The sequence below is a fragment of the Eleginops maclovinus genome, chromosome 22, assembly GCF_036324505.1.
Source record: "Eleginops maclovinus isolate JMC-PN-2008 ecotype Puerto Natales chromosome 22, JC_Emac_rtc_rv5, whole genome shotgun sequence".
Taxonomy (NCBI): domain Eukaryota; kingdom Metazoa; phylum Chordata; class Actinopteri; order Perciformes; family Eleginopidae; genus Eleginops; species Eleginops maclovinus.
In genome coordinates this window covers 6,400,533-6,413,301 of record NC_086370.1, presented here as the reverse complement: position 1 = coordinate 6,413,301, position 12,769 = coordinate 6,400,533, and the positions used below count along the sequence as shown (strand labels likewise).

Genomic DNA, 12,769 nt, shown 5'->3' with positions numbered 1-12,769 from the left:
TCTCTCTCTCTCTCTCTCTCTCTCTCTCTCTCTCTCTCCCCCTCTCCCCCTTGCGCGCTCTCTAATGACCGTCCATTGGTGTTGTTATTGCGCGTCCCTCCTCCCACTCCCACTCCCACCCGGGTGCTTCGGCCCTGCCCATGTTTTTGTATGTCGGGTGTCCGTCCATCGCCTGACGTTCAAGTTCGCCGGGGACGTCACGTCCGTGCACTTGAACTTGCACGGCTCAGAGGGGGAGGGGGGGAGGGGGGGGGTTGAGGGGAGGGGTGGAGGGGGGGGGGGGGGGGCTTTTGCCATTTTTTCCATCTCTCTCCCCTTCTCTCTCTCTCTTCATCTACCTCTCTCTCACTCTCTTTTTTTCCTCCTGCTCTCCTTTCTCAAAAAAGCCATGACGGCGATCCCGCGATCCATCTTCGCCTCCGTGCCATCTTTGTGTTATTTCTAATTTATTTCTAATTGTTTCCCCCCCCCCCCTACCTTCCTTTGTGGATGTCAAAGGCGTTGGATGAAGACATTCTCTGCCCCGCTGGAGTCTCCTCTCGCACCCCGGCTCTCCCTGATGTGATCCGCGCTGAACGCCGCCGTCAGCCACCATGTCTCGCCGCAAGCAAGGCAAACCACAGCACTTAAGCAAACGGGATTTTTCGCGTAAGTAGAGATGAAAACGAAAGAAAAAATGTCACTTTTGACTACCCCTTTCATTTCATTCAGCAAAGAAGAGTGGTGGGGGGGGTAAAGGCAGCAGGAGCTTGTGGACTCCGGACGGACCGCTCGGACCAACTGGACTTAACAGTGTGGAGAGAAAGTGCGGCAGCCCCGTGCGTAAAAGCCGCTCGGAGATCTCTAAAAGAGAGAAAAAAGTTTTGTGTGTCGGTATACAGCCGTCACTGCCTCTCTGTTACACAGTGAGAACGTGAATCCATAGGCTGGTAAATGCACTCGCTGCTGCTCCGGTTGCCCTCCCGGTCGCTTCGGTCAGTGGAACGCGCAGGGCTTTTACCGGGAGCAGTGCGCGTCCTCTCCGCGGAGCTTCGTGGAGATCACCCCCGGAATATCGCTGTGTGGCAGCTCTGTGGGGCTCTCATCTGCTCTCTGTCGGGCTATTTTGGGATTCTTCAAAAAAAAAAACGTACTTGGAGGTGGATTTTTGGATCGAGGGGGAAACATCTCGTGTCCGACTGTTTACAACTGCCTTCCTCTTTCAGCAGGTCCACAACGCGAATCGATTTTTTTTTTACACACTTACAAAAACTCCTAATGCATTGCAAGCAAAAGCTGTTTATTAATGATTAGTTTACAGAAGCTCTCTTCTAAAAGAGAAGCTAGTTTCACACGAGAAACAACAATATTTAGTCTTTTTATAAAGCATGTATTAATACATTATTTTAAAAAGCCAAATTTGGACCAAAAAAGTTTCAATTTCATAATGTAAAGTTTAATGTGCAGTTAAGGTAAGATCTATGAGTTCATTGCTGTGTTGCAGCTGCAGTGTAGTGAACAGCGAAATTGCAACACTTTACTCGGCAGTGTCCCTCTTTACGCACGGCGTTAATTTATCACCAAAGCTTTATTTTTCGACTTTACTGGACGCAGAAAGTGTGATATTAGACGAGTATGAAGAATTTTTTTTTCGGACGACTTCGTGGCGCTTATCACCGCACCATGTGCGGTACTGTCTCCACTTTGCAGCGTTTTTAACGGCTCTCCAAAGTGTCGCGCAAACAAAAAAACAAGAACATATTTGGGGATCTTTTATGCACCGGTGCTTGATTATGTTTCGGTATGTTGACTTCGGTAGGAAGACAGTGAGTGTATGTATGTGTGCTTAAGTGTGTGTGTGTGTGTGTGAGTGTGTGTGGCCCCGGCTGGGTGACAGCGCCAGTCACCATGGCCGCGTGCCGTCGCTAGGAGGCAGAGCGCGATCATACAAATCCAGCGCTGAACTTGAGCCCGATCAGTTTCACTGCCACCCCTATCTACACGGGCTACTATTTGGCGATCTCTTTAGAATAGAGGGATGGGATACAAAACACGAGGAAGGAGGGAGAGTGAGAGAGGGATGGAGGGAGGGAGGAGGTCCACCCCCCCCCCCCTGCATCTCCAAATCTGCATTTCCTCTTCATCCCCTCCAACCAATGTTCTCGGCTTTTTTGTGCATTGCATTTTTACATACATGCAGGCTTCCATCTGCATATGCAGCTACAGTCTGTGTGCATGCAGACCTCGGCTTCTACACCTTACACACATTTCATTCAGCTTCACTTTGTTAGATATGGAGCACAAAGTCTGGCCTGTCGCTCTGATAAACCCCCCATGAATGATTATTATCTTTATTTTAATTGTCTATATTTCTAACAATTCTATATTTTTCTATCCGGCTTATTTTGCATGTTTTGCATTGTTTTCTTCTACTGCGTGAGCAGGCTGAATGTAAGAAGTAAAATGTCAAAACACTGACTTTTTTAACGTTACAACATTTTATTCTCAGAATTAAATATGCTCTACATTTTGCTAAAATGGGAATATAAATACAAATAATTGATATAAAATATTTGTTATAGATTCATCATACAACTTACATGTAAAGCAAAATGTATTTAAGTCAAGAGTGCATTTATACAATTTATGTTTTGGAAATATCTTATCTGTTGTTACTTTGATATATTTTCATAGTGTAAAGTAAACTTTCCTCCTCTTTCCTCAAGTATTAATTTTACCCAGTTGCAGTTCCCTTGCAAGTAGATATAAATAAGTGATTTAAGAATGTTTTTATTACAATTAAACTCTTTACATAGATACCTGCTTTATATTTAGAGATAATCTTTTTACGCCACCTTACTCATGCGCCATTAAATCCAACTAAACAATTTTATTTAGCTGAAGAGGTGAGGGGCTTATGCAGCTTTCATTATTACTTTTATTTTGTTGTTGTTGTTTTATCCCGTGAATGTTATGTCCCCCCGAGAGCTGTTGTGTAACTTGCGTAATGCTGACCTGAAGTTAAATCAAAGAGGTGAAAAGGGTGGGGAAGAAGGACGGTGTTGATAGGGGTAGAGGGGGGGGGGGGGGGTTAACGGTGGTGCAAGCAGGGAATTTATCATGTCCTCTGCATGTGCACAGATGTCTCGCAAAATCCCGTTTTTTAACAAAAAAGAAAATCGTTTAAATGATATTTCCTTCAGGGCATGTAGTCCACACACACACACACACACACACACACACACACACACACACACACACACACACACACACACACACACACACACACACACACACACACACACACACACACACACACACTCTCGTGCATAGGAACCCTATCCTTTTTATCAGACAAAATCTCTCCCAATCACCCAGACAGTGAAAATTAAAATCTATTTTTTGACTCTCAGTGGTTTTAGGTTCATTAAAATGTGAAATTGCCAGGCTGAGTAAAGAAGGTCAACATGCATTAGCTCAGCTAGCTCAGAGTCTCACTTCTTCACCTTGGACTGGAAGATTTTCCCTTAAAAAAAAAAGAAAGGAGACAGTGAATTATGTCCTCCCATTCCTCTCCTCTCATTCAGCGGCCTCTCCCTCCACTGCAGGACGGCCTCGGCTTCACAAAAGGATTCTTAAAAAAAGTAGTGAGGAGTTAATCCTGCCTCGGAGGGGTGAGGAATCGGGGTGAGCGACTCATTTTGGGGGGATTTCCCGCTGTATCTAAATCAGGCTTTTGTAATGGAGACACACTCTCTTTCCCATATGTTAAACGTGTGGTTGACAGTTCCCCTCCTGCTGATTACAGGATCAAAACCTGTACAAACAGGCTACACTCATCCTCATATTTAGTTTTTGGGGTGAATGCAGTGTTTAACCATCATTTGCGAGGCTCCCCCTGTCATTGGCTATGAAATTGTTATCTTTGAGGAATCTGATTTGAGCTTTGCAGCTACCCAGGATATTCTTTCCCACCGTAAATTCCTCTGATGTGTGAGCTGGATCAGCCTGCATTGTAATCATTTCTCCTGCATTACATGCATTTCTCTCATTACAAGGCACCTTTTTTCTCTGTTGTGTACCACATGTCAGGCTTTTTGATCCTCTAATGTGACAGAGAGGTGTTCTATGTGCTCTCCTCTTGTCATTTATTCACACAAATGATCATATCAATATAAATTACAAAGAGAGAGAGAGAACTTTAAAAAAAAAATGAAGTTAACTGTTTTAATATCATCAGCTAAAAAGTATCCTCAATTTGACTAACCGAAAAACAAAACTAAAACAAATGCCAAACTTGCGACCTGATCTCCTAAAGTAATGTTCACAAACAAAGTGTTTCTAACTATTACAAAAGCTTGTAGTGCTTCAAAATTCAAAATGTAACAGAGGTGGGTTACCTATTTTAACAATCGCCCTTTTCCTAGTTTTGATTACATTCACAGAAACTTGCCACAATGCCTTCAGAACAACATCACTAACACATTTCTCTTATTCGGGTTACTTTATCACACCTGCTAAAAGGCCTAGTTTATATGCTGGCCTTTACAAAGGTCGCCCAGAAGAGCCAGAGGATCAAATTTAAATTTCACCTAAATTGCATCAAATAGAAAGTTGTGGTTGCTGCTTTTTGCTGGGAATTGGAGCTCTAATTTCCCCCCACCCCCTCTTCTTCTTTTTCTTCCTCTGTGCTTGTCCCCCTGCTAATGTTCTGTGTGTTGGTTACCACATAAGCTTTTTGATCCTCTATGTTCTATGTGTGCCATTTATTAATGATTATATCAGTGTAAAAAAGTGAAAAGTTGTGGTTGCAAGGAGCAAGAATCACCTTCTAATTTCCCCCACCCCCCTCTTTTTCTTCTTCTTCCTCCTCTGTGCTCGTCTCCCCAGCAGCCGAACCCCTCTCCGCGGCCGTTGTCTTGTCGGAGGAGCTGTCGGAACGCAGCTCAGAGCACTCAGAGGAGAGCGGCAGCCTCAACGGGCACCACCCGGTGGGCTCCAGCTTGGGCCGGTTGTCCCGCCTGGGTCACGGCACTCACCCCTCCCTGGAGCAGGATCTGCTGACCTGCGGCCAGTGCCAAGCCACCTTCCCTCTGGCAGACATCCTGCTCTTCATCGAGCACAAGAGGAAGCGATGCCACGGACCACCCTGCCTCACCGTGGGCCGGGGACTGGACAAGCCCCCCTCGCCCTCACCCGGCCTGGCCCTCACCCCGTCGCCCATGTTTGGCTCCCTGCGCAGCCGGAGGCCCGTTGAAGTGGGGGTTCAGGCCACGCTGGCAGAAGATGACGAGGACCGCTTCTGTTTGCCTCGGGGGATTTACCCCAAACAGGAACCCCTACCAGGTAACCCAACCTGCTTCTGCATACACACATCACCTAGTTGAGATGCAGTGGAACTCACACTCAGAGCAGCAATGTGTGTAGAGGATGGGATTATTGTAAATCAGCATTTGAGCGAATACGGTGGTCTGACAGAAGTACAAGTAGTTCTTTTTCCTCTAAATGTGAACTCCTCCAGCTCAGAACAAGCTTTCAAGTTCAAGATTTTGCTTTTCCACTCGACACATTTTCATTTTGTGTTCATGTTTTCTGAAACGGCAGGTTTTCTTCGGGTGTGTTTTAGTACGACAAGCCGGTGTAGCCAGGTTCTTCATCTAAACTTGGCTGTGGTAGTTTGAGCGTGGAAGTTTTAGAGGTCACACACTCGCCAGTCCTTGTTAAGGTGGGAGATTTGATTGTCCAAGACTTGTTTGAGGCGGTGGGATCATGGTGAAGGGTGGGGTGACAACCGAGGGTCGTCAGGTGGGGAGAAGCTACGAGAATACGTCTCTGATCCTTTTTACTGAAACCAAAACTCACTCACTGGTTTGATTCAGGGTGGCTTATCTCTTTGTGTGTGTGTGTGTGTGTGTGTGTGTGTGTGTGTGTGTGTGTGTGTGTGTGTGTGTGTGTGTGTGTGTGTGAAAAGTATTTTGTCAGCGAATAGTGTGAAGGACAGGGTATATGTTTGCGTGTCTAAATGAAGACAAAAATGTGTAAGACTCATCATCAACCTTAGCCTGACCAATCCTGATCCTTCCAATGAATTCAACACAAAACATGTGTGTGTCAGTTAATGTGTGTGTCAGTTAAAGTGTGTGTCAGTTAATGTGTGTGTCAGTTGTGTGTCCCAGTTTACCCAGTTTATGACCAAATTCCCACAGCACGGTGGCATGGGTAACCTTGACTTTGTGGAACCACTGGTCAGTGTTTGTAGCTCTTTTGGGGAATGGGTGTGCAGAATGTGAGTGTGCATACCATGTGTGTGTGTCTCTCTCATGTGGCCCTATAGCAGATGTGTCCTTCTCTCGGTGTGGTCCCCCCCCCACACACACACCACACCGCTGCCACATTTTACCAGACTAAATGCAGCTCGTCTGTTCTACCTCTGTACCAAACTCCATAGGTAAAACGCAACACTTTTTAAACGTCCCATTTCTCCCGTCCCTTTCCCCACTCTGAGAATCAGATGAGAGGCAAGCGGCAAGAGAGGGGAATGCCAATTTTAGTTTTTGCTCTTAGAAGGGGAAAGTCGTTTATTTAAAGCGTCTTAACACCACTAATTATTTGTTGCAGTGCCATTTTTTTTTCTTCCTCGTGCATTTTAATTAGCAGTAGTTTTTAGTGGCGCTCTGCCTGTACTAAATTAGCCGTTACAGAAGGAGAGAGAGAAGGGGGGGCGGGAAGAAAAAAGGGGGATGAAGATGAAATAGAGCAGCACTAGCAAAACACACACACACACACTTTATCACTTTGCTCGTAGCTCAGGAATTCTAAGTGTTGCAGTTTGTTTTCCATTTTGGTGCCGGTTGTTGCTTCTTGTAACAATTTTTACGCTCACAGGAAGTGGAAACGAGGGGAATCGTCGTCAATTTGACCTTTGCCAGACGGAGACAAATTTATGAACTGTGTGTCAGCTGGAAGCAGTTTTTTTTTAAGTGCTTGTCTCTCTGCAGTGACTATACATTTCAACACCCCCCTTCCCCCTGCACCCACACCCACACACCCACACACTAACACACACACACACACCCTCAGACACTCACCAGCTAAACTGGGTTATTAGAGCGATTTACATCATAATGCAGGCGTCTGGTTGCTTCAATAGCGTTGTGTGTGGGAACGTCTTGGTAGGAACAGCTGTACACTCAGACAGGGGAGGAAAAACAGGCGAGCAGCGTTATATATCTCATGTGATGTTGACATCAAGCTGAACAGCAGACAGACCCAGCATTATTAAAGGTTTTACCCTGTTTGGAATTTGAAAGGAAAATCTCGGCACAAGGAATTCATCACTTGATTTACATGTTTCCCCTGTCATCGATGCTTTTGTTGGACCTCCTCTCAGCCACTGGACACCCTCACACGCTAAATTTAGTCTGATAGCCGATAATCAAAGCCAGTTATTTTCCAGTTTTCAGCTTAATCGACCCCAAACTGTCACTGTGAAGCACATTTGTGAAAAGCAGAGAAAGAAAAAAAAAAGGAAATTTGATGGAATTTTAGCCGCGATTAGAGTCGTCCAGGAGCATTCCTAATGACACAAAAGAGAGGAGATGTTAGTTCGAATTATTTGTATTTGTTTTGCTTCTCTTTGCATTTCATTGCTGCAACATAAAAATGTCCCAGTTCGGGATAAATAAAGTACTTCTGATTCTGAGAAGGAGGAATGTATGTGTGTGTGTGTGTGTGTGTGTGTGTGTTGTTGCCTCATAGGTTCTACCTAACAGTACATGTGTGAGGCCTCTACTAAGCCTGCAAGAGAGACAGAATAGAACACAGATGCAGCAAAAGCAGGGTTATTTTTAACTGAGTTCTGGAAATGAACATTTATATTGTAAATTTAGCCTAGCATCTTTATTACTCAATTTGTAGGAATTTTCATCAGTTAAAAATGAACCACCAGCATCAGTTTTCATTTTATCTTATTGTCATTTTGTGCTGCATTTCAATTTGTTGTGAAATGTGCATCATGGTCAGAGCTGCATGAAGCGAGACTCAGAGGAACACAAAGCAGCCGACATGCGCCTGCTATTTACATTTCAAACAGCTCCGACGATACCTGTGTGTGTGTGAGAGTACTGTACAGGCAAGAGGATGCCGATCAGTGATGCAAAAAGGCAGCATTCCCGCCCCCCCCCCCCCCCCCCCCCCCCACACACACACACACACCAACCAACGGTTACTGCTCTCTCTCTTGCCCATTTATTCTATTAATCCCTGACTGAGATGAAAATTCTGATTATAATCCCTGAGGCGCCCCTCATTCAGAAACAGCATCGCTAATGTCTCAAAAGAGAGGGGTCTGCATGTGTGTATGAGTGTGTGCGGGTGGATGTCCACGTCTCTTTCTCTCTCTTTGGGATATTCTCTTAACCAGTTGAAAACAGTCTTCAAAATTAATATTTTGAAGGAATTCTTTGAAGATTATGAGGGCTATTTCTGCTGTCCAGTTTGCCACTTGATTTCTCATAATTAGCATACAGAATTTAATTCCTTTCCTTGATGTAATATCAGCGCTAATGTGTGTGTGTTTAATGAGATGCGGCCAGTACAAGGACATTCTAGTTTTATTGCTTTGACACAGCAGTATTGGCTGATATTAGCCTCGTAATTTGATTTATTTACGGAGATATTATCAAAACTCAAGACATTTTTTGCTCCAAAATATCTGGTTATCATTACGGTCAGCCCACTGAAGAGTGATCCTGGCCTGAAGCCTCGTAACATGAGTATTATTAGTCTATGATCTAGTGATTAGCAATTAGCTTATCATCACAGGCTAATGCTACCCACCTCAATACACATTAGTGCATTTTTAACACCCATTCATTGTCTGGCTCAATGTCAGCTCTCCCTCCATCTCATGTCCATTCTCTCCCTGTTCTTTTTTTCATTCTCTCTTTTGGCTCTCTCTGCAACATTAGCAGTCAATGCAAATCCGGGACAGCCAATTGATACTGAATCAATTACAGTATGTTTGGTGTGTGTGTGAGTCTCATGCTGCAGCACATCCCCTAGCGAGCCCACAAAGAGATTTCACACACTGGCTGCCATTACTAATCTATTGTTGCTCCCTCTTTCTTTCCCCAACATAAGATTTTATTTAGTGGACTCAAGTGCAGCGTTTGAACTCTTCCTTCTCGGTGCAGCGAGAATCTGTGTCGGCGTTTTGAATGAGCTTACTGCGTGTAAACATGTTTGTGTGCGTGGAAAACATCAGTGGTGGGATAATACAGACTGCAGGAATGACTGGAGGAAGCTAATAATCTGCCACCAAGGCCAACAGGCGGTACACTGCTTTGTATTCAGCACGCACAAAAACTCCATAAACTCCATATTGACTGAACTGCTGAACTGTTGATTATTGTCTTGCTGTAAATGTGTGGGCGTGTGTTTGCAGAGCGCGTCTGCAATCCAGACGGTACCAAATAACTTGCAGACACATTTTTGGGATAAAACAAGGAGCGGAAAGGAAGCTCAGAATAGAAAAAGAAGCGCTTCACATTAATTTAAAGTTCTTTTTTTCTGTAGCCTGTGCCTGGAAGGTCCAAGCCTGTTGATTTATCCTTTATCCCATTTGATAATGCCCACAGCACACACACCCATATTTTGTTACATAAGATAGTATTAGGGCAGAACCATTGAATTGCAGAACTAAATCTAGTTTGCTTTAGGCCTGGCGTTTTTATTTAAAGGGAGACTCCAGCAAAATATTTTTTATACTTAAAACCTTCCCTAGAGCAAAGACCTACATCTATAAAACACTATAGCTCCAGTTTTTAATTCTGCCTTTCTTTTTTTAAATATCTGGTCGGCCTCCCCCAGCCCTAACCCTAACCCTAACCCTAACACTAACACTAATCCAAGCTGACTTTTTTCTCAGAAGACATAATAAAAATACAGAAAAAGTAGTCCCAACCGAGACAAATACACTGATCTCTCAGAGTGAGCAGAATCTAACCGACCCAGAAGTTGCTTGAGGCTCCACAGTTGACCTTTGACCCATGGGATGAAGAGTAGCGAAGAGAGAGTTTCCCTTTGTGACTGTCACATTATTAGATCAGAGGTTGGAAGATGGAACAACATTAAACATTGGAAAGTTTGACACTTCATTGTCATCGATATCTAACCATGATAGTTTTAAACCACAGCTTCCCCTCAAACGCACCATTGTCTGCCTGGACAAGAAGTGATGCATGTGCGGTGTCTTTAGAATGAATAGAAGATGAGCAGGGCATCAACAGTAACAAGCGCCACCGCGGCTGAACAGACGACAACAACATCAAAGGGTAAAAATAAAAAAACACCCAAGAGAATGACATCACGCTGCCCACGCTCTTTGATTGACAGCTGATCCATGGGAAATGCGGTGCAGACACGCCGCGGCGACGATGACTGGAGATGGAGCGAGGCAGATCTGAAGGAAACAAAAGATCTCAGAGATTATCATGGTCGCCGAACCATTCCCAAACAATAACGACTGTAGAGAACAATAAGACGTTTAAGGCTGGAGTTATTTCCCAGTGTGCAACAGTGGCAGTGTGCAACAGTGGCAGTGTGTCAGTGGCGTGCGTGACGTCAAGCGCTCGCTCTGTGATGGAGGACTGTTTATTGATTTGGCTCTTTGTGTTTATGCGAGTGATTCGACATCCACGCTACATCTCCTCCATCATGGTGAGAGGGAAAGCTGCTGTTTTTGGCTCGCTGTGTGTGCGTGTGTGTGTGTGTCTTCCTGTGCGCTCACACAAACACACACACACACACACACACACACACACTGTGCTCAGGGGGTGCTCGTGTAACTCAGCTCTCTTATTATGTTGAAGGCAGTTGAAGGCTTGTTCATAAAACTGTTTATACACTACAAAGCTTATTTATATAGGCCACTGGATTACAGACTGGCTCTGCACACACACACACACACACACACACACACACACACACACACACACACACACACACACACACACACACACACACACACACACACACACACACACACACACACACACACACACACACCACACCACACCACACCACACACACATATTCAGATCTCACTGGCTACATATGTGCTTTCGTCAGTGCTTTTCCTTTTGTATGTACCTGTTATTACTAAGGCAGCATGTGTGTGGGTGTGTGTGTGTGTGTGTGTGTGTGTAACAGAGAGAGGAAGTGTAGATGCAGGACATCCCATGGTAAGGTGTGCCAGGGCTGAGCTGGCAATGTATGTGGGACCGGTGTGTGTGTGTGTGTGTGTGTGTGTGTGTGTGTGTGTGTGTATGTAGGGCCTGACTCCTTGCTCTGGTTTCATGTTCCCTATCTGGCTACTACTACAACTGCAGAAGCGCATGCATGTATGCAGCATGCACACACACACACACACACACACACACACACACACACACACACACACACACACACACACACACACACACACACACACACACACACACACACACACACACACACACACACACACACACACACACACACATTGATCAGTAAGCACATACAGAGTGAATGGGTCTAAGCTTGTATTTTGGCATTGTGAGCGTCAGTCTGCTTCTATCTGTCACTCTTTCCACTTTACATTTGTTTTTTCTCAGCGAATCAAAATCCAAACAAAGTGATGTTTACATCAGGAAAACATATGTAATTCTTACAATTTCAGGAAGCTCACTTAAACGTTTGCAACTTCAGTCTCAATCATGGATAGTGATGTGGTCACGTTCCTACGTTTTTTTTTCTTTTCTTATTTAAAATTATTATTGCTTTATTGTTTTGCTCACCAATTAGAGCATACATGTGTGGTCAATATAGACACACCAACGAATACAAGAGAAACAGTGCACATTCCAAAAGGGCACGTACAGATTTGTGAATGGAGAGAGTTTGGATATTTTTCATGCAGTCTTGACCTGATGGGTTTGGTGTAGTATTAGTATCAGTGTTGGATAAGTGCTATTTATTTGCTTTATTTAAGAAGAAAGCACATTTTTCAGCTAAAAAACAAACACAAACATTTCTTCCTGCTTGCATAGTTGATATACTTCATCACGAAAATGTATATGAGACATTTAGTTTGACTATTATATCCTATGAATCATTTATCTTACTATCCCACAACTATTGATATAGTAACACATGACTCCCCACATCCACAGATGTATTCACACACACAATCATGCAGATATACAGTACACTGAGGACCTCTACACTCAGCTGCACAGACACATATATCCCATGCGATATATTTATTTAGTTGTGAATTACTGAACATCCTCCTAAATTATTTGAGGTTGGTACATACATAAAAATCATCTCTAACTTTCAAAGTATTGTCCTGACAAACCTAGATTACCTTAATTCCACTTGTTCAGTCCTTGATAACGCTTTAACAATAATATACACACACACGCACACCATGTATAAGGAGCTCCCTCATCGCCAACAGCAGCCCCACCGACTTTCCCGATAATTTGCGGAGGCTCATTTGAATTTTAAGCACTACTTTAATCTTCAAAGCTCAAATGGCTTTATGAATATGCATGCAGTGGGCAGACTTTAGTTCATTACCTAGTTGTAAATTCTAATGACCATTAGGTCCTCACAGTAATTGCCAATTGTTTTGCATTTTTGATTGGCCTATTACCATGCGCATTTGTGGCGCACATCAGCTACGCTTGTCAGAGCCGGCATGTCAAGGGGTGTTTCTGTGCGTGTGTGTTTTCTTATTTGTGTA

General features: G+C 44.0%; 1 protein-coding gene across 2 annotated transcripts in view; it reads left to right on the top strand.

Moving 5' to 3' along the window:
* The first annotated feature begins 311 nt into the window (after positions 1 to 311).
* The window catches only part of bcl11aa (BCL11 transcription factor A a), a 50,104-nt gene continuing 37,646 nt past the window's right edge, over positions 312 to 12,769 (top strand). The window contains exons 1-2 of one of the 2 annotated variants that reach the window (XM_063875190.1): positions 312 to 648; positions 4,873 to 5,325. In XM_063875190.1, coding sequence (XP_063731260.1) covers positions 594 to 648; positions 4,873 to 5,325 — 508 coding nt within the window. In that variant the 5' untranslated portion in view covers positions 312 to 593. Of the gene's footprint in view, positions 649 to 4,869; positions 5,326 to 12,769 lie in introns of both variants that reach the window. The other variant, XM_063875189.1, reaches the window with a different exon arrangement.